At 47.6% G+C, this 18,069-nt stretch overlaps 1 protein-coding gene across 2 annotated transcripts in view; it reads left to right on the forward strand.

The window, feature by feature from the left end:
- The window catches only part of HMGXB3 (HMG-box containing 3), a 115,196-nt gene that overhangs the window by 25,103 nt on the left and 72,024 nt on the right, over positions 1 to 18,069 (forward strand). Inside the window, exons 2-3 of one of the 2 annotated variants that reach the window (XM_030212274.1) lie at positions 6,399 to 6,551; positions 8,685 to 8,859. In XM_030212274.1, coding sequence (XP_030068134.1) covers positions 6,406 to 6,551; positions 8,685 to 8,859 — 321 coding nt within the window. In that variant the 5' untranslated portion in view covers positions 6,399 to 6,405. The remainder of the gene's footprint in view (positions 1 to 6,398; positions 6,552 to 8,684; positions 8,860 to 18,069) is intronic. The other variant, XM_030212273.1, reaches the window with a different exon arrangement.

Genomic DNA, 18,069 nt, shown 5'->3' on the forward strand with positions numbered 1-18,069 from the left:
TACGTGGAATCTCAATCTGGTGCTACGGACCTTGTAGAAGCTGCCCTTCAAGCCCTTGCCAAGGGCATCGCTGAAGGACGACGTTGAAAGCGGTCTTCCTGGTGGCTATCACCTCAGCCAGAAGAGTTTCCGAGCTCTAGGCGCTCTCGTGTAGAGAGCCGTTCCTGCGATTCACTGAGGCAGGAGTGTCGATTCGCCCAGTGCCTTCCTTCCTGCCCAAGATTGTTTCTCGATTCCATGTGAATCAGGAGCTTTGCCTACTCTCCTTTCATAGGGAGGATTACCCAGAGGAGTATCCTGCGCTCAAATACCTGGATGTTAGACTGGTCATCCTCAGATACTTGGAAGTGACCAATGATTTCCGGAAGTCGGATCACCTGTTCGTGCTGTTCGCAGGCCCTCGTAAGGGTCTGCAGGCATCTAAGCCTACCACCGTAGGCACGTTGGGTCAAGGAGACGATCGCGGCAGCTTATGTGGCGGCAGGGAAGATTCCGCCTATTCAGCTGAAGGCACACGCTACTAGAGTACAAGCAGCCTCAATGGCAGAGTCCAGATCTGTCTCCTTGGAAGAGATTTGCAGAGCGGCTACTTGGTCGTTGGCTCATACCTTCTCACGACATTACCGCTTGGATGTGGCTGCTCGGGCCGAGGCCCAGTTTGGGGCTTCAGAGTTGCGTTCAGGGATTTCCATGTCCCGCCCTGGGTGAGTACTGCTTCGGTACATCCCACCAGTCTATGGATTGATAGGCTTGATGATAGGGAAGGTAAAATTATGTATCATACCTGATAATTTTCTTTCCCTTAATCATAGCCGATCAATCCATAGCCCCTCCCAGATATCTGTATTGTTTGTGTTCTGGTTATATTTCAGGTTCAAGTTCAGTCTTCAGTTCCTGTTCACGAGGACTTCGTGTTCAAGTTCTTCCCATTGAAGTTTCTTCGAGTTGAGACGATTTTGTGTTACAGTGAGCTGCTACTTCCTCTCCCCCCGTTTCGGCAGTGGCTGGATTGATAACTAAATTATGCCGGCGCTCCCTCCCGCTTTGTGCGGCTGTAGGGTAGCTTTGTATCCCTCCCGCTTCGTGCGGCTGTAGGGTAGCTTTGTATCCCTCCCGCTTCGGCGGTGTTAGGGTAAGCCAGCTCTTCCCGCGGTTGCGGTAGCGGTATAAGCCAGTTCCCCCCGCGTCGGCGAGTGTGGTTTCCAGCCCACCGCCCCGGCGGTGGTGCGCTGGAATATTTCCCCTTCCCCGCTTCGGCAGTGGTGAGCTGGGCAGAGTGTCCCTTTGTGGGTGTAATTCTCTTAAGTGCTGAGTCCTGCGGATGGAGCTTTGATATCGACATACTGGGGGATTTCCGGCAGCACATGACCACATATAGGGAGGCAAAAGATTGCTCTCTATCTCCACCTGCTGGTAGATGGACACAACCCACCAGTCTATGGATTGATCGGCTATGATTAAGGGAAAGAAAATTATCAGGTATGATACATAATTTTACCTTAAAATGGTGAAATGGTAGAACTAGAGGTCTTAAAATGTATCAGCTGGAGTTTAAACAAAGGGAAAGGGGGATATGGGACTTCAGTAAAGGTACAATTTTCCATGAAAAAAATTTCAAGGCTACCAGGGTCATGATATAAAATGAACAGGCAGGAAGCTCAGGAAATGTTTAAAAAAAAATATATATATATATTTTTTTTTTAACTGAGAGCTCCTTGTCCTTTTTCTGCAGGATCTCGGTTTTTCTCAGAAGAGTGAATGCCTTAATATTCCCATTCCATCTTTTTTTTTTCTTTAATTAGAGAATGAACAAGAATTTTTGGCTTTTTCTTTCAGAGGTATGGCAGGGTGTCCAGGGATTAAAATAAGACCTCTCTTTCTCCTGCAGAGGTGTGTTAGAAAGCTAATTTCCATATATATCATACTTCCTCCTGCAGAGCTGTGACAGAAAATTCTGATCTAATCCCCATTCACCCTTTTTCCTACAGAGGTATGACAGAGAACTCTGATGTAACCGCCATTAATCCTTCCTCCTGCAGAAGATTCTGAGCCACTACGTACTCCGTCCCTACAGTATCAATTCATGTTCATATTTTTTCACTGAAGAAATGTATGTGAATTGATTAACCACATATACATCATTTTGCCTACCAGCTTGAAACACAGCACTTAACATCTTTTTCATCCTCCTGAACCAGAGAGAGATGACAGGACTCCCAACAGCCCTTCCCTATCACAAGGACCAATTCAGAAAGCCATGTGATAGAGCCACATGTTGATGGCCGAGTGCACGATTTCTAACTTACCAAGAAAATATTCTGTACCAATGTAGTGTGCTAATATGCAAATTCACAGCACTCAGAATATGTGTGCTAATTGGGGAAAGCCTACTTGGATGTATGCTCACGAGGTACTGTGGCAGGAGCACAGTAGATGTGTGCAAGAGAAAAGGTTTTATATGTTTGAGCTTCCACATAGTGTGGAACATTTTCTTGGTCGTGTTCTTAGCTTGGCTTTCTAGCGTTAGGTTGCAGTCAATTGTTATTCCTAAGATTTTCAAGTGATCTGAGATTGGGAGGGATGAACCCTGTGCGTTAATTGCCGAGGGGGGAACATTATTGTATTGGGACGAGAGAATGAGACATTGGGTTTTATCTCTATTGAGTTTTAACTTAAATGCCGATGCCTAGGATTCCATGATGTTCATGCTGTTTATTATTTCCTTGGCGATTTCTGTGGGGTTCTGTTTGAAGAGAATATAGATGGTGATGTCATCTGCGTAGAGAAATGGATTGAGGCCTTGTTTGGATAGAGATTTAGCCAGTGGTGTCATCATTAGGTTGAATAATATAGGCGAGAGTGGTGATCCTTGAGGTACTCCACATTCCGCTTTCCAAGGTGGAGATGTATCTGAGTTTGATTTGACTTGGTGTGTTCTGGATGTCAGAAATCCCTTGATTCAGTAAACACAATTAGTCCAGTATGGCCTCATCCATCATGGGTTCCATTACCAACTTCTGGAAGAATTCCCTTTGTAGAAAGTCCAGGATCCACCACTACTGCTACTTATCATTTTTATAGTGCTATTAGACATGCGCAGCACTGCACACTCGAACATGAAGAGACAGTCGTTGCTGAACAGAGCTTACAATCTAATCAGGACAAACTGCTTCTAAAAGACCCTGCAATAGGGACACCCCAATCAACATCTGGCATATTAAAATCACCTATTAGTAGTACTTCCTCTTTCACAGCTATATTTTGAATGTCTTCAATTAAATCTCTGTCTACTTCTGTTTGTGAAGGAGGCCTGTATATCACACCAATGTAAATACATTTGCCATTTCCTTTTTTCAGACTGACTCACAGTGCCTCTTCTTTACCCTGTAGGTCTTGCAGTTTTGTGGCTTTAATATTATCTTTAATAATGCCACTCCTCCCTTTCTTCTTACCCAGTCTCTGTGATTGCCAGTAAATCCAAAACAGCCTCTACCATCATAGTCTCAAGATCTAAAATCTTATTTCCCATACTTGGGCATTAGTATATACTGCTTTCCAGACGTTGCCCCTTTTTCCTATTTGTGTAGAGGTATTTAATACAAAAAATAGGACCTGTGCTTGAATAGCACAAGTTGTGGTAAAATAACACATCTTAATGATAGCTGTGTTGATAACGTCTGCCTGAGATGTAAATTCTGCATGTCCAGTGAACCTTGCCAATTCTGTTTTTAAGGTAAAACACAGAAGTCATAAGTACCAGATTTTTCATTTTGCATTTAACTGAGATTTGTTTATTTTAGTTTAAATTGTTGATTTATAGCCTGTCTCTCTTTCTGTTCCCAGGGGAAAACAGGACTTCAGATTGGTATTGGTTTTGGCTTTGTAAGCATATTGGCATAGGCATATGTATTCAATCTTTACAGCAGGTCAGATTTAAAAGTTTGGCTTAAGGTCAAGACCAATCTGAAATTTGTAATCTGTTCGTAGCCCCACCAAAAAATAATCCCCTGCAACTGGACCTCGGTCTCACAAATTACCCTGACCCCCAAAACATACCCCATGCATCTGCCCCACTATCCCACAGACTCTCTGACCACCACCAAAAACTATTCTCCTGCAGCTGCCCTACCACTCCCAAAACTATGCCCCTGCAAGTGTCCCACCAGCCTACCAGAGGCTCCTTCTCTTGTTCTTGCTTCCACCCTCAGTTCTGATTCATCTAGTTGCCCTCTCTCTGCTGTGTGATGCTCCTAAATTTGAGTCCGTGTGGTTCACATACTCCTGTACTATTCTTTCAATCCACAACTGCCTCACCACCATACAAACTGCTCCACCCACAAAATCTAACCTGTTCAAAAAGGCATACCACAAGGATCCATCCTAAATACTAGACAACGAAACTCTACCAAAACTTGACAAAACTGAACTCTCTACACATGATTGCTTCAGCCACTCTGTCACTAATGAACGTTAACGCATTACCACTCTATCTCTCATGCTGAAATGAACTTTCTATATTTGATTGTTTAACTTACCCTATAAGTTAATGTCTAACTTACTCTATCATGTATGAACTTTGGATTTCTCACTCCGGAAATGGCGATCGCCACTACGGCATAATGTAAGCCACATTGAGGCTGCAAATAGGTGGGAAAATGTGGGATACAAATGCAACACATAAATAAATCTATCCCCCATAACTCCCCAACACATGTATATGCAGAGAGGTTGGAAAGAATTCCATGAACCGTGCAGTTCTTCTTGACCATCGCCCCCTTCTCCCCTCCCCTATAGTCTGCCTCCAACACACCAGTCATACCACTTCACAGGCCCCCAGCATTCTCATCCCCTATACAGGCCAAAACTGAGAGTAAGTGTAGTAGTGTCAGCAGGGGTCAGCTACATAATAAAGCAGAGTAAGTATTTAGAACAAAAGAGGCATAGGAATAGTACCCAGGATCTGTAGGAGGCCTTGCTGGTGTTTTTCATTTCTCAGCCCTAGTACACTCACCCCCTCCCCTTTACACCCATCCACAGATTAACTCCTTCCACACGATCAATGTTACTGCTCCAAGTCTCTCTTCTGTTTCACCTTTGCAGTAGGTTTGTTCTTCCCAAACTGTGAGTCATGACCCCAAATAGGCTCACAAAATCTACATTTGGGGTCACGATCATGATGGGCGGGGGAGCCCCCCATGTTATCCACCTGTGCCTTCTACTGAGCCTGTACTGTAAACAAGGCCTATGTGAGCTTGTTAGGAAGCAGGGAATGATGGCAGCATTGCAGCCAGCACTACATGATGGCCGGGAACAGTGGCGTGGGCAACAAAGTAGGACTGGGGGGGGGGGGGGGGGTCACCTGCTTATCTTTTGCTAAAATGGGGTCTCAGTCAACAGTTAGGTATGCACTGCTCTACATCCTGCTGGCTTCCTCCTCTGGGTTTTGCTGTCACTGCTATTTGAACCTCTTCCATGAACTCCTGACACCTCCACTGCTTGTTCCTCTCTGCTGCTGAACCTCAGGCCGCTCCCGCTATCAGCTAAGGCTCCTCCTCTGATTCTTGGACCTCTACGACCCTCAGTTCTGAATCAACCAGTTGTCATTAATGTGCTGTGTGGCCACTGTTCTCTCTAAGCTGACCAGGAGTCCTCCAACTGCATTACTGCAAGTGGAAGACGATACTTCAATATTGTGTTTTGAATAACTAGGAACAGGCAGGCTTCCTGGAGTCCCACAGAGCTTGCCTTTGCTTCAGTATTGAAAATATGGTAGTGAAGCAGCTTCCCCAACTGGCAGGACTATAGGTGGAGGACTCCTTCTCAGCTTAGAGGGAATAATGTGTGTGGCGCTCAAAAAATTAAAGCTTGTGTGTTCTCATACTCCTGTGCTGTTCTCTCAAGAGCAGCATAGAAGTATGACCGTGGTGAAGTGTACTGACAGTCATGGAGTGGTGGATCATGAATGCCAGTCAAGAAGAGGAACGCTGGAGGGGGAGGCACCGGAGAAGGGAGGGGGCACAGTGATAGCAGGAAGTTAGTGTCAAGTAGTGTAGGTTGGGTGATGTTTTTTGACTGAAACTAAAACAACTCTCCCCCCCCCCAATAAGAAAATCATAATTGAGGAGGGAGGGGTTGCTTTCATCCAGAAAGGAAATGTGCCACTTAAGTGTGCAGTGTTGTAGATTTTGCTTTTTAACAAGCACTAACATGCTACAACATTTTTAAAATTCTGTATTTTTTATTAGTCTTGGTGTTGCCTTTGTAGTCAGGGGAACCATCTGTCATTTTTATGACTGTTTCCTTGCCCTAAGCTGTGAAAGCAGTTTTTTTTTTTTTTACCCTTGCTGAAAATAAAATAATGGAGGGCTTCAGGTTTTCTGTCTGTCGATCCTTGTCAGATTAGGAATGGATGCGCCTTATGATGGTACAGAGGTAACTGTTGTCTCGGAGGAAGTGGAGACTGGCTACACCTATGTATCTTCGGGTCCCCCAAAGAAGAAAAAGAAATACAGAGGAAATGGAGATCAGGGGGAAAAGGCCAAGAAACCCAGGTGAGTCCTCATCCTCCAGTCTCCTAGGGTACTTGTGATGGAGATTTGGTAAGAGTGGTAGTGTAACCACTGGATAATAAAATGATGATGTTAAAGTTCTGTTTTGGTATTACTGTATCCTTAGTGCATCTACAGTCATGTTTGGAAGTCAAAATATGTCTGTTTCCAAAACTGAAAACTTGTTTTTCATTGTTAAAATGTATATGCGGTGGGTGCGGTCCGCCCCGGGTGCATGCCGCTGGGGGGGGGGGGTGCCGCGAGCCTGTCGGTGCCGCTCGTTCCGTGCTCCCTCTGCCCTGGAATAAGTTACTTCCTGTTCCGGGGCAGAGGGAGCATGGAACGAGCGAAGCCAACAGGCGCGCAGCACTCCCCCAGCAGGTAAAAATGCACCTGGGGGGGGGGAGGTGTCGTTTCGCCGGGGGGGGGGGGGGGGGGCACATCGGCGATCCGCCCCAGGTGTCAGCCGCCCTTGGAACGCCACTGTGTATATGTTCCACTATTCAAAGGGAATCAAAGCCCTATTGTCCAATATGCATAAGGACTTCGCGTTTGCCGTTTAATCCCATATGCCAGTTACTTGAGAGCCTCTTGCTTCAAATGCAGGGAACAAACGGGAGCAGAGCTGCTCTGCTCCCTAATGCAGTCCCTTCCTTCCTGTCATTTCCCCTCCATTTCTCTTCTGTCTCTGCTAGGGAATAGCAGAGTAAAGTGACGCTGGACAGGACAGAGCAGGAGATAGCTACCGTGCAGCCTTAATCCAACCCCTACCCTTCTGTCATTCTCTGTGATATAGTCACTAGTGTTTTATATTGTTTGTTAAATACCAGACTCCAGATGCAACATGGTTCTTTTTAATTGAGAAGATCCTATCAATAAAAAAGCTGTAACCAGTAGTGACTCTTGATACTAGAGGCTGTTTCTTTGCCTGAGAATCTTGTTACCACCTAGAGCTGACTGCCAGGTCTTGCTATATTTGTATAGAGCCAGTTTCAAACCATCCTCACTGGAACAAAGACTGCATGCACTTTTTATCCATGGGCTTTGCATCAATCTTCAAAGCAAAAGTGGTTGCAGATTTGTCACAGGTACAAAGTAGATGCAGTTGCTACATTTGCTTTTCTGCAAGTAGATTTTTGTTGGAAATCCATTTGCAGAAATGTGAAAATGGCATATATGTGTATACTTTCCTCCCTTGACCTAAACATGCCCCCAGGAATGCTTAAAATAATTGGATTTGTGAGAAAGCATTGGGGTGATCTGCACATAATGGCAATCACAACTCTAAAAGGCAGTGGTAATGCTTTGAAAGGAAGGAAATATGGATGTTGGGTTCCATTTAGGAATTTGTATATGACATTTACCCAAATTGGACAAGCCACTGCTAGGCAGATTGGCTGTGCTATCTTGATCTTTATCTGCCATCATTTACTATGAAGCAGTATTCAATGGGGTGACCACTGTTCAAGATATTCAGACAACTTACCTGGTATCTTTGAAGTAGATTTTAAGCTTATTATGGGATTGCTGAACATATAGTCTTGAGTTTAAACGGATAAGTGACTCATTTAAATTAGGATAGTTCTGGTCCTGATTAAAAGAATCAAAATGGGCAGATAGTGCAGTCATTTAGTGCTATCTAGTTATCTTTTTTGTCCCACCCCTTGAGCTCCTTCCATTTCTAAATGGATTACTTAGTGGTCACCTAATTGTCCAATCAAGAGATGTGTAGTGCTCAAACTTCAAAAACTTGTGATTTATGTAGTTAAATCTGAAGGTAACCATATAAATCATAATGTTACTGTGTCACCTCCTAAATGTGTCTAGAAGTCCATTTTATTTGAACAGTGATTTTCTTTAGTATACCTAGTTGTGGACTTCTCTGAAGTCTGTGTCTCACAGTGGCTTGAATCATCAGGTTTCACTAAGTAGTTGAGCACCCTGTGGAAGTATAATAGTGTACACAAATTACAGCTTCAGTGCAGTTTATCATCTTTGTTTTCCTAGTCACTTTCAGGTGAGAGCATATAGTTGTTTTCTTTTGTCCTCTGCAGCTTTTGAAAAGAGAGTGTATTTTTAGTAAAGTATGAGCACTTGCCATGACATTGTCACAACCTGTGTGCCCTAATATTTCAGATCCGCCTATCTCTTGTATTATTATGATATCTACCTGAAAGTGCAGCAGGAGCTCCCCCACTTGCCCCACTCTGAGATAAACAAGAAAATAAGTGAGAGCTGGCGACTGCTCAGTGTTGCTGAGAAAAGCTACTACCTGGAAAAGGCTAAGTTGGAGAAAGAAGGCGTGGACCCTGTGAGTGGTTGATTTATCCTTATCTGTTAGGCCTATGCTTTCCCCCTCTCTTATTCTTCTTTAATTGGTTTTGGGGTGGAGGAGTAGCCTAATGGTTAGTGTAGCCGCCTTTGATCCTGGTGACCTGGGTTTGATTCCCACTGTAGCTCATTGTGACCTTGGACAACTCACTTAACCCTCCATTGCCCCAGGTACAAAAGCTTAGATTGTGAGCCCTCTAGGGACAGAGAAAGTAGCTGTGTATAATGTGTACAGTGCTGCGTACGTCTAGTAGCACTATAGAAATGATAAGTAGTAGTACCTTTGCTTCCCCAAACCACCCACTTTATTAGCTGCTTTATCTAATCCATAAGATCTGAAACTTCGTTTGTGAAGGCAAAAGGAGCACAGTGGCTCATAATGAGGAATGCAATGACTTTTTTTTTCTGCTGGAATTAGTCACTTCATTTACTCCTTAAGTAGTACATTCACCTCTTAGACTCGTGGACACTCTCTATCATCTGTTAGTAGTTTGCACTATCCCATGATATTTGGCTCCAAATATTCAAGCCATAAGTGCAAGCGTACCACACATCTGGCTCTATCATTGACCATCCCATCAGCTACCATAGCATATATTTCTAGACCATGTATCTAATTTTCTCCTTCATTAAGCACTCCATCCACCCTAAACCGCAGGATTGGGTAGCATGAGCAACTTTTCCAACCTTGTGGGCTAGCTGGAAATCTCCAGAGAATGGCCCTGAATAGGGATAAATTCTCAAAAGGTTTCCAAAATTTAGGCACTGGGATGATTCTTCCTAAGTGTGAATTTTATAATGGCAATTTTACTTGCAACTTCCGTTACAGAATACTAGCATAAGTCCACATTTACACACCTAACTGTAGGAGTGAGCACTTACAATAGCTCAGTGAGCGGCAGTGAGGTGTGTAGATAATATTCTGTAACCTGTGTGCCTGTCTGACACCCCCCCCCAACCCGCTCATGTCCCCCCAGGCCCATGTCCCCTTGAAGTTACACACTCTGGAGTTTGAGCATGCAACTTGTAAAATAGCGACTTGCTTAACTGATAATCGGTACCAATTAGAACCAATTATAGCCAATAATTGACTATTAACTCCAATTAACAGCCAATTTTATGCGCGCAACTACTACTACTTATCACTTCTATAGTGCTACAAGGCATACGCAGTGCTGTACACCATACATAAAAAGACAGTCCCTGCTCAAAGAGCTCACAATCTAAATAGGACAGACAAACAGACAGAACAACTAAGAGGCGGGGATAACCTTATTCTATAACTTGAGTGCGCATGTCAAAAATTTGAGTATGCAAATTTATAGAATTTGGGGGATAGTGCCCTGTAGTTTATTTTTCCTCTCCCTCCAGGCTTAAATTCTTCACCTCAGCAGTGTGTCCAATTCCTGCTGGCCTTGTTGGGCAGCAGATTTGAACACAGGCCTGCTGCACTGTCATCTGCCTAAACAAAACAGAAAATCCTCATTATCACTGGTAGATTCTCTAACAGACCTCCTCTAAAACCAGGAAAATGGTATTACTTGTGATTAATATATTATTCATACATATGTGGAAAACAGTGCCCTCAGAAATTTCCACACCCACTTAGTAGCATAATATAACCACTGATGAGTGGCATAGCACTTCGTTCATAAGTCCACTCTTTTTTTTTTGTTCGAACAGTGCAAAATGTGCTATTTCTGTGCTGTTTACAAACTTCTCAATACGAGTCAAAACTCAAACCAGCTGCTGATAAGGGAATATATAACACAAAAACCATAAATATGGAAATGAAAAACTTATCTTATGAGCCCCGTGTCCTAGTGATTAGACGCCCAGGGCTCCTTGAACATTCTCACAGGAAGTCCTTCAAGAAGACTGCTCTCCCCTAACCTGTCAGTGGTTATATTATGCTACTAAATGGGTGTGGAAATATCTGAGGGCACTCTTTTCCACATATGTATGAATAATATATTAATCACAGAAGTAGTACCATTTTCCTGGTTTTAGAGGAGGTCTGTTAGAGAATCTACCAGTTATAATGGGGATTTTTTGTTTTATTTAGGCAGATGACAGTGCAGCAGGCCTGTGTTCAAATCTACTGCGAGGTGAAGAATTTAAGCCTGGAGGGAGAGGCAAAATAAACTACAGGACACTTTCCCCCAAATTCTATAAATTTGCACACTCAAATTTCTGACTTGTGTACTCAAGTTATAGACAAAGATTAGTTGCGCGCATAAAATTGGCTGTTAATTGGAGTTAATAGCCAATTATTGGCTATAATTGGTTCTAATTAGTACTGATTAGCAGTTAAGCAGGTTGCTATTAGGAGTACTGTCATCTGCAGCATAAGCCACAAGGCTGGCCCACAGACTATATTTTGAGAAGGCAATTTTCATATAAATGGCTCCTTTATACTAATAAAAGGGCTATTTGAAAAATTCCCACTCTGTATATGGATTAAAGTATACCTGGTGCTCTACAAGTCCAGTCCTGTAGTATGCTTTGCCAGTCATGTTTTCAGGATATCCACAATAAATATGCATGAACTTGATTTACATTCACTGCCTCCATTATATGCAAATCTCTTCAATGCATATCCATTGTGGATATCCTGAAAACCTGACTGGCAAGGGGTACTCCAGGACAGGACTTGGGAAACACTGTTTTATATAGCACATGTATGATTTTCTGTATATTTGTGGGGTTGGACCAGGGAGGCAATAATATATGTTCTTTCAAAACTACATGTGTGTTTCAAGAAAAGGTACCTGCTGAAAAAGCAGGTGCAGAATCCAGGGGTTTATTAGGCAGTTTTCAAACGGAAAGTACTCGTGGAGTTTGCATCAAAATGCTTAGTGTTAAAAATTGCCCTCTAAATACTTTTAATCATTATAGGCATCTATAATCCATCCAGATATAAGATGTTAGGATGGCAATTAGGATCCTTCTGTAATAAATTTCCTTTGTTGGATTTGAATTGGGAGCTTCTTGCCCCAAAAGCACCAGCATTTCAACAAGCTCCTAAAGAATCTCCAAGTTGAGATATCTTATTTCAGGTTTAATTAGCGTGGGCTCATTGAAATATGTATTACACATGAGGACAATATTCAGTGGATCTTCAGTTAGCTTCTCTGGCCTTAAGATAACCTGATAAGTTACCCAGCTAAATTTGGACAACCATTTACGTGCTCCAAGTTAACTGGATAGCACTCCATATTGGCACTGTCTAATTAACTTTTAGGCATGCCCTTGGAATGTATTCCACTCTCCTACACCTATCTGGATAATTTTTTGGTTGGACAACTCTGTAACTGACCAAAAGCTATCCATTCAGCAGTACCAAGGTTTGAAAGGAAAAGATTTATCCAGATAACACCCAAAGTTAGACACATACCGTGTTTCCCCGAAAATAGGACATCCCCTGAAAATAAGACCTAGTAGAGGTTTTGCTGCAATTGGTAAATTAAGGCCTCCCCCGAAAGTAAGACCTAGCAAAGTTTTTCTTTTGAAGCAGGGCCGCCGAGAGCCGGACAAGACCGTCACCCCCACCCGAGGTTGCCCCCCCACCCGAGATTGCCGGGCCCCCCCTCCACCCGCCCTCCGTCGCTCCCGAAACTAACCTGAAGCGCCTCCTTTCACCTTCGCAGCAAGCAGCAGCAGGGCAGACCTCTCCTTCCTTCCGTGCCCCGCCCTCGCAGACGTTACGTCAGGCGAGGGTGGGACACGGAAGGAAGGAGTGGCCTGCCCTGTTGCTGCTTGCGAGTGCGAAGGTGAAAGGAGGCGTTTAAGGTTAGTTCCGGCCTGGAGCGACGGAGGGCGGGTGGAGGGGGGGGGGGCCCAGCGACCTTGGGTGTGGGGGTGCGACCCCGATGTTTCCCCGAAAAATAAAACACCCCTGAAAATAAGACCTAGCGCGTCTTGGGGAGCAAAAGTTAATGTAAGACAGTGTCGTATTTTCGGGGAAACACGGTATATGTCTTTGAAGATCAACTCCTGTGTTTTTATCCTGGAGTTACCTTCCATACATAAACCAAGTACTATAACATCGCTTTTGATAATAAGGGAGCAGAATTCAGACATGGTATGAACTACTTTTCTCCGAGGACAAGCAGGCTGCTTGTTCTCACTGATGGGTGACGTCCACGGCAGCCCCTCCAATCGGAAACTTCACTAGCAAAGTCCTTTGCTAGCCCTCGCGCGCACCGCGCATGCGCGGCCGTCTTCCCGCCCGAAACCGGCTCGAGCCGGCCAGTCTTCTTTTGTCCGCACTCGGTACGGTCGTGTTTCGCCGTGTCGGGCCCCGGAAAGTTGACCTCGCGCGTCCAAATTGTTTTTTGAGCGTGTTTTTTTCTTCGGAAAAGCTTTTCTAAAGTCGGGAAGTGCTCCGGAAACCCTCCACCGGGTTTCGTGTCAATCCTCCCCGTACTTCCAGCTTTTTGCCCCGGTAAGTTTTCTTTCGTCGTCGGGGTAGGCCTCTTTTTGGCCTCGGTCGAGATTTTTCTCCCTCTAAATTTTGGTGCTTCAATTTTCGCCATTTCGGCTTTTGATTTCGCCGGCGTGATTTTTCCGCCCATGACATCGAAGCCTTCCAGCGGCTTCAAGAAGTGCACCCAGTGCGCCCGGGTTATCTCGCTCACTGATCGACACTCGTCGTGTCTTCAGTGTCTGGGGGCCGAGCACCGCCCTCAGAACTGCAGTCTGTGTTCCCTGCTTCAAAGGCGGACTCAGGTAGCGAGACTAGCCCAGTGGAACGTGTTGTTCTCGGGCTCTTCGTCGGCATTGGCACCGGGATCTTCGAGTGCATCGACGTCGTCAGCGTCCAGACCATCTTCCTCGGCCGCCCTTGCATCGAGCGCATCGAGGCATCGGGCCTCTGCATCGGCGCCGAGACATCGGATAGCTGCATCGACGTCGGTGGTACCAGGACCTCGTCTGCTGATGTCGTCGGACGGTGGTGCATCGGGTGGAGTGCAGGTGAGGGCTGTCCATTCCCCTGCTGGTGGCGGTGAGCCCTCGGGTGGGTCTCCTCCTACCCTGAGGGCTCCTGCGGTACAGCCCCCCCGAGATCGACCCTCTTCGGTCTCGGCCCCGAGGAAGCGACGGGTGGATTCGACGTCCTCCTCGTCGGTGCCGGGGAGCTCCGGTGACATGCTTCGGAAGAAGTCGAAGAAGCATCGACACCGGTCCCCTCCCCGCGTCGGCACCGAGAGCTCTGGGTCGCCGAGGGAGTCGGCACCCAGCAGGCATCGGCACCGAGAGGACCGCTCACCCTCTGTTCAGGAGGTGTCGATGCGCTCCGCTCTGGACAGCCCGGAACAGCCTCCACGCCCGGAACAGGTACTGACGTCGACGCCTGCATCGACCTCCATGCCTTTCTCTGCAGCCGCTCTGAACGAGAGCCTCCGGGCCGTTCTCCCAGAGATTCTGGGGGAGCTGTTGCGCCCTACCCCTCCGGTACCGGCGGTGCTTGCGCCTCCGGTACCGTCGAGCGTGGCGCCGGCTGGCCCATCGCCCGGGGTGAGGTCCCCGACGTCGGTACCGCGTGCGGTGCCGACTGCGGCCACCTCCCAGGAGGGCTCCCCGACTACGTCGGCGGAGGGAGCTTCGCCGATGCGGGCGCGGGAGTCTACCTCTCGACGCCCCCATCGTGGACGTGGCTCCACGGAGTCGAGCCGGGCCCGGTTGCAGACGCAGGTCCGTGAACTTGTGTCTGACACCGAGGGTGAGGCCTCGTGGGAAGAAGAAGAAGATCCCAGATATTTCTCTGACGAGGAGTCTGAGGGTCTTCCTTCTGATCCCACTCCCTCTCCTGAAAGACAGCTTTCTCCTCCTGAGAGTCTGTCTTTTGCTTCCTTTGTCCGGGAGATGTCTACGGCCATCCCCTTCCCGGTGGTTGTGGAGGACGAGCCCAGGGCTGAAATGTTTGAGCTCCTGGACTATCCTTCTCCACCTAAGGAAGCGTCCACTGTTCCCTTGCATCATGTCCTAAAAAAGACATTGCTTGCGAACTGGACGAAACCTCTAACTAATCCCCACATCCCCAAGAAGATCGAGTCCCAGTACCGGATCCATGGGGACCCAGAGCTGATGCGCACCCAGTTGCCTCACGACTCTGGAGTTGTGGATCTGGCCCTAAAGAAGGCTAAGAGTTCTAGAGCATGCTTCGGCGCCCCCGGGCAAAGACTCTAGAACCTTAGACTCCTTTGGGAGGAAGGCCTACCATTCCTCTATGCTCGTGTCCAAGATCCAGTCTTACCAGCTCTACACGAGCATCCACATGCGGAACAATGTGCGGCAGTTGGCGGGCTTGGTTGATGCTCTTCCCCCTGAGCAAGCCAAGCCTTTTCAGGAGGTGGTCAGGCAGCTGAAGGCGTGCAGAAAATTCCTGGCCAGAGGAGTTTATGACACTTTTGATGTTGCGTCCAGGGCCGCTGCTCAAGGTGTGGTGATGCGCAGGCTCTCATGGCTGCGTGCCGCCGACCTGGAGAATAGAATCCAGCAGCGGATTGCGGACTCGCCTTGCCGTGCGGATAACATTTTTGGCGAAAAAGTCGAACAGGTGGTAGAGTCTCTCCACCAGCGGGACACCGCATTCGACAAATTCGCCCGCCGGCAGCCTTCAGCTTCTACCTCTACAGGTAGACGATTTTTCGGGGGAAGGAAGACTGTTCCCTATACTTCTGGCAAGCGTAGGTACAATCCTCCTTCCCGACAGCCTGCGGCCCAGGCTAAGCCCCAGCGCGCTCGCTCTCGTCAGCAGCATGCGCCTCAGCAAGGCCCCGCGGCTCCCCAGCAAAAGCAAGGGGCGAGCTTTTGACTGGCTCCAGCAGAGCATAGCCGACATCCAAGTGTCAGTGCCGGGCGACCTGCCAGTCGGGGGGAGGTTGAAAGCTTTTCACCAAAGGTGGCCTCTCATAACCTCCGATCAGTGGGTTCTCCAAATAGTCCGGCAAGGATACACCCTCAATTTGGCCTCAAAACCTCCAAATTGTCCACCGGGAGCTCAGTCTTACAGCTTCCAGCACAAGCAGGTACTTGCAGAGGAACTCTCCGCCCTTCTCAGCGCCAATGCGGTCGAGCCCGTGCCATCCGGGCAAGAAGGGCTGGGATTCTATTCCAGGTACTTCCTTGTGGAAAAGAAAACAGGGGGGATGCGTCCCATCCTAGACCTAAGGGCCCTGAACAAGTATCTCGTAAAAGAAAAGTTCAGGATGCTTTCCCTAGGCACCCTTCTCCCCATGATTCAGCAAAACGATTGGCTATGCTCTCTGGACTTGAAGGATGCCTATACACACATCCCGATACTGCCAGCTCACAGACAGTATCTGCGATTTCAGCTGGGCACACGCCACTTCCAGTACTGTGTGCTACCCTTTGGGCTCGCCTCTGCACCCAGGGTGTTCACAAAGTGCCTAGCTGTGGTAGCAGCGGCGCTTCGCAGGCTGGGGGTGCACGTGTTCCCATATCTCGACGATTGGCTGGTGAAGAACACATCCGAGGCAGGAGCCCTGCAGTCCATGCAGATGACTATTCGCCTCCTGGAGCTACTGGGATTTGTGATAAATTACCCAAAGTCCCATCTTCTCCCAGTGCAGAAACTCGAATTCATCGGTGCCCTGCTGGATTCTCGGACGGCTCGCGCCTATCTCCCAGAGACGAGAGCCAACAACTTGTTGTCCCTCGTCTCGCGGGTGCGAGCGTCCCAGCAGATCACAGCTCGGCAGATGTTGAGATTGCTGGGCCACATGGCCTCCACAGTTCATGTGACTCCCATGGCCCGCCTTCACATGAGATCTGCTCAATGGACCCTAGCCTCCCAGTGGTATCAGGCCGCTGGGGGTCTAGAGGACGTGATCCACCTGTCCACGAGTTTTCTCGAATCCCTGTTTTGGTGGACGATTTGCTCCAATTTGACTCTGGGACGTCCCTTCCAAATTCCTCAGCCACAAAAAGTGCTGACCACGGATGCGTCTCTCCTGGGATGGGGAGCTCATGTCGATGGGCTTCACACCCAAGGAAGTTGGTCCCTCCAAGAACGCGATCTACAGATCAATCTTCTGGAGTTGCGAGCGATCTGGAACGCTCTGAAGGCTTTCAGAGATCGGCTGTCCCACCAAATTATCCAAATTCAGACAGACAATCAGGTTGCCATGTACTATGTCAACAAGCAGGGGGGCACCGGATCTCGCCCCCTGTGTCAGGAAGCCGTCAGCATGTGGCTCTGGGCTCGCCGTCAGGGCATGGTGCTCCAAGCCACATATCTGGCAGGCGTAAACAACAGTCTGGCCGACAGGTTGAGCAGGATTATGCAACCTCACGAGTGGTCGCTCAATTCCCGTGTGGTGCGACAGATCTTCCAGGCGTGGGGCACCCCCCTGGTGGATCTCTTCGCATCTCAAGTGAACCACAAGGTCCCTCAGTTCTGTTCCAGGCTTCAGGCCCACGGCAGACTGGCGTCGGATGCCTTCCTCCTGGATTGGGGGGAAGGTCTGCTGTATGCTTATCCTCCCATACCTCTGGTGGGGAAGACTTTGTTGAAACTCAAGCAAGACCGAGGCACCATGATTCTGATTGCTCCCTTTTGGCCGCGTCAGATCTGGTTCCCTCTTCTTCTGGAGTTATCCTCCGAAGAACCGTGGAGATTGGAGTGTTTTCCGACCCTCATCACGCAGGACGACGGGGCTCTTCTGCATCCCAACCTCCAGTCCCTGGCTCTCACGGCCTGGATGTTGAGGGCGTAGACTTTGCCTCTTTGGGTCTGCCAGAGGGTGTCTCCCGCATCTTGCTTGCTTCCAGGAAAGACTCCACTAAGAGAAGTTACTTCTTTCATTGGAGGAGGTTTGCCGTCTGGTGTGACAGCAAGGCCCTAGATCCTCGCTCTTGTCCTACACAGACCCTGCTTGAATACCTTCTGCACTTGTCTGAGTCTGGTCTGAAGACCAACTCCGTAAGGGTTCACCTTAGTGCAATCAGTGCATACCATTACCAAGTGGAAGGTAAGCCGATCTCAGGACAGCCTTTAGTTGTTCGCTTCATGAGAGGTTTGCTTTTGTCAAAGCCCCCTGTCAAGCCTCCTACAGTGTCATGGGATCTCAATGTCGTTCTCACCCAGCTGATGAAACCTCCTTTTGAGCCACTGAATTCCTGCCATCCGAAGTACTTGACCTGGAAGGTCATTTTCTTGGTG

This window comes from Microcaecilia unicolor, chromosome 8, assembly GCF_901765095.1.
Source record: "Microcaecilia unicolor chromosome 8, aMicUni1.1, whole genome shotgun sequence".
Classification (NCBI taxonomy): Eukaryota; Metazoa; Chordata; class Amphibia; order Gymnophiona; family Siphonopidae; genus Microcaecilia; species Microcaecilia unicolor.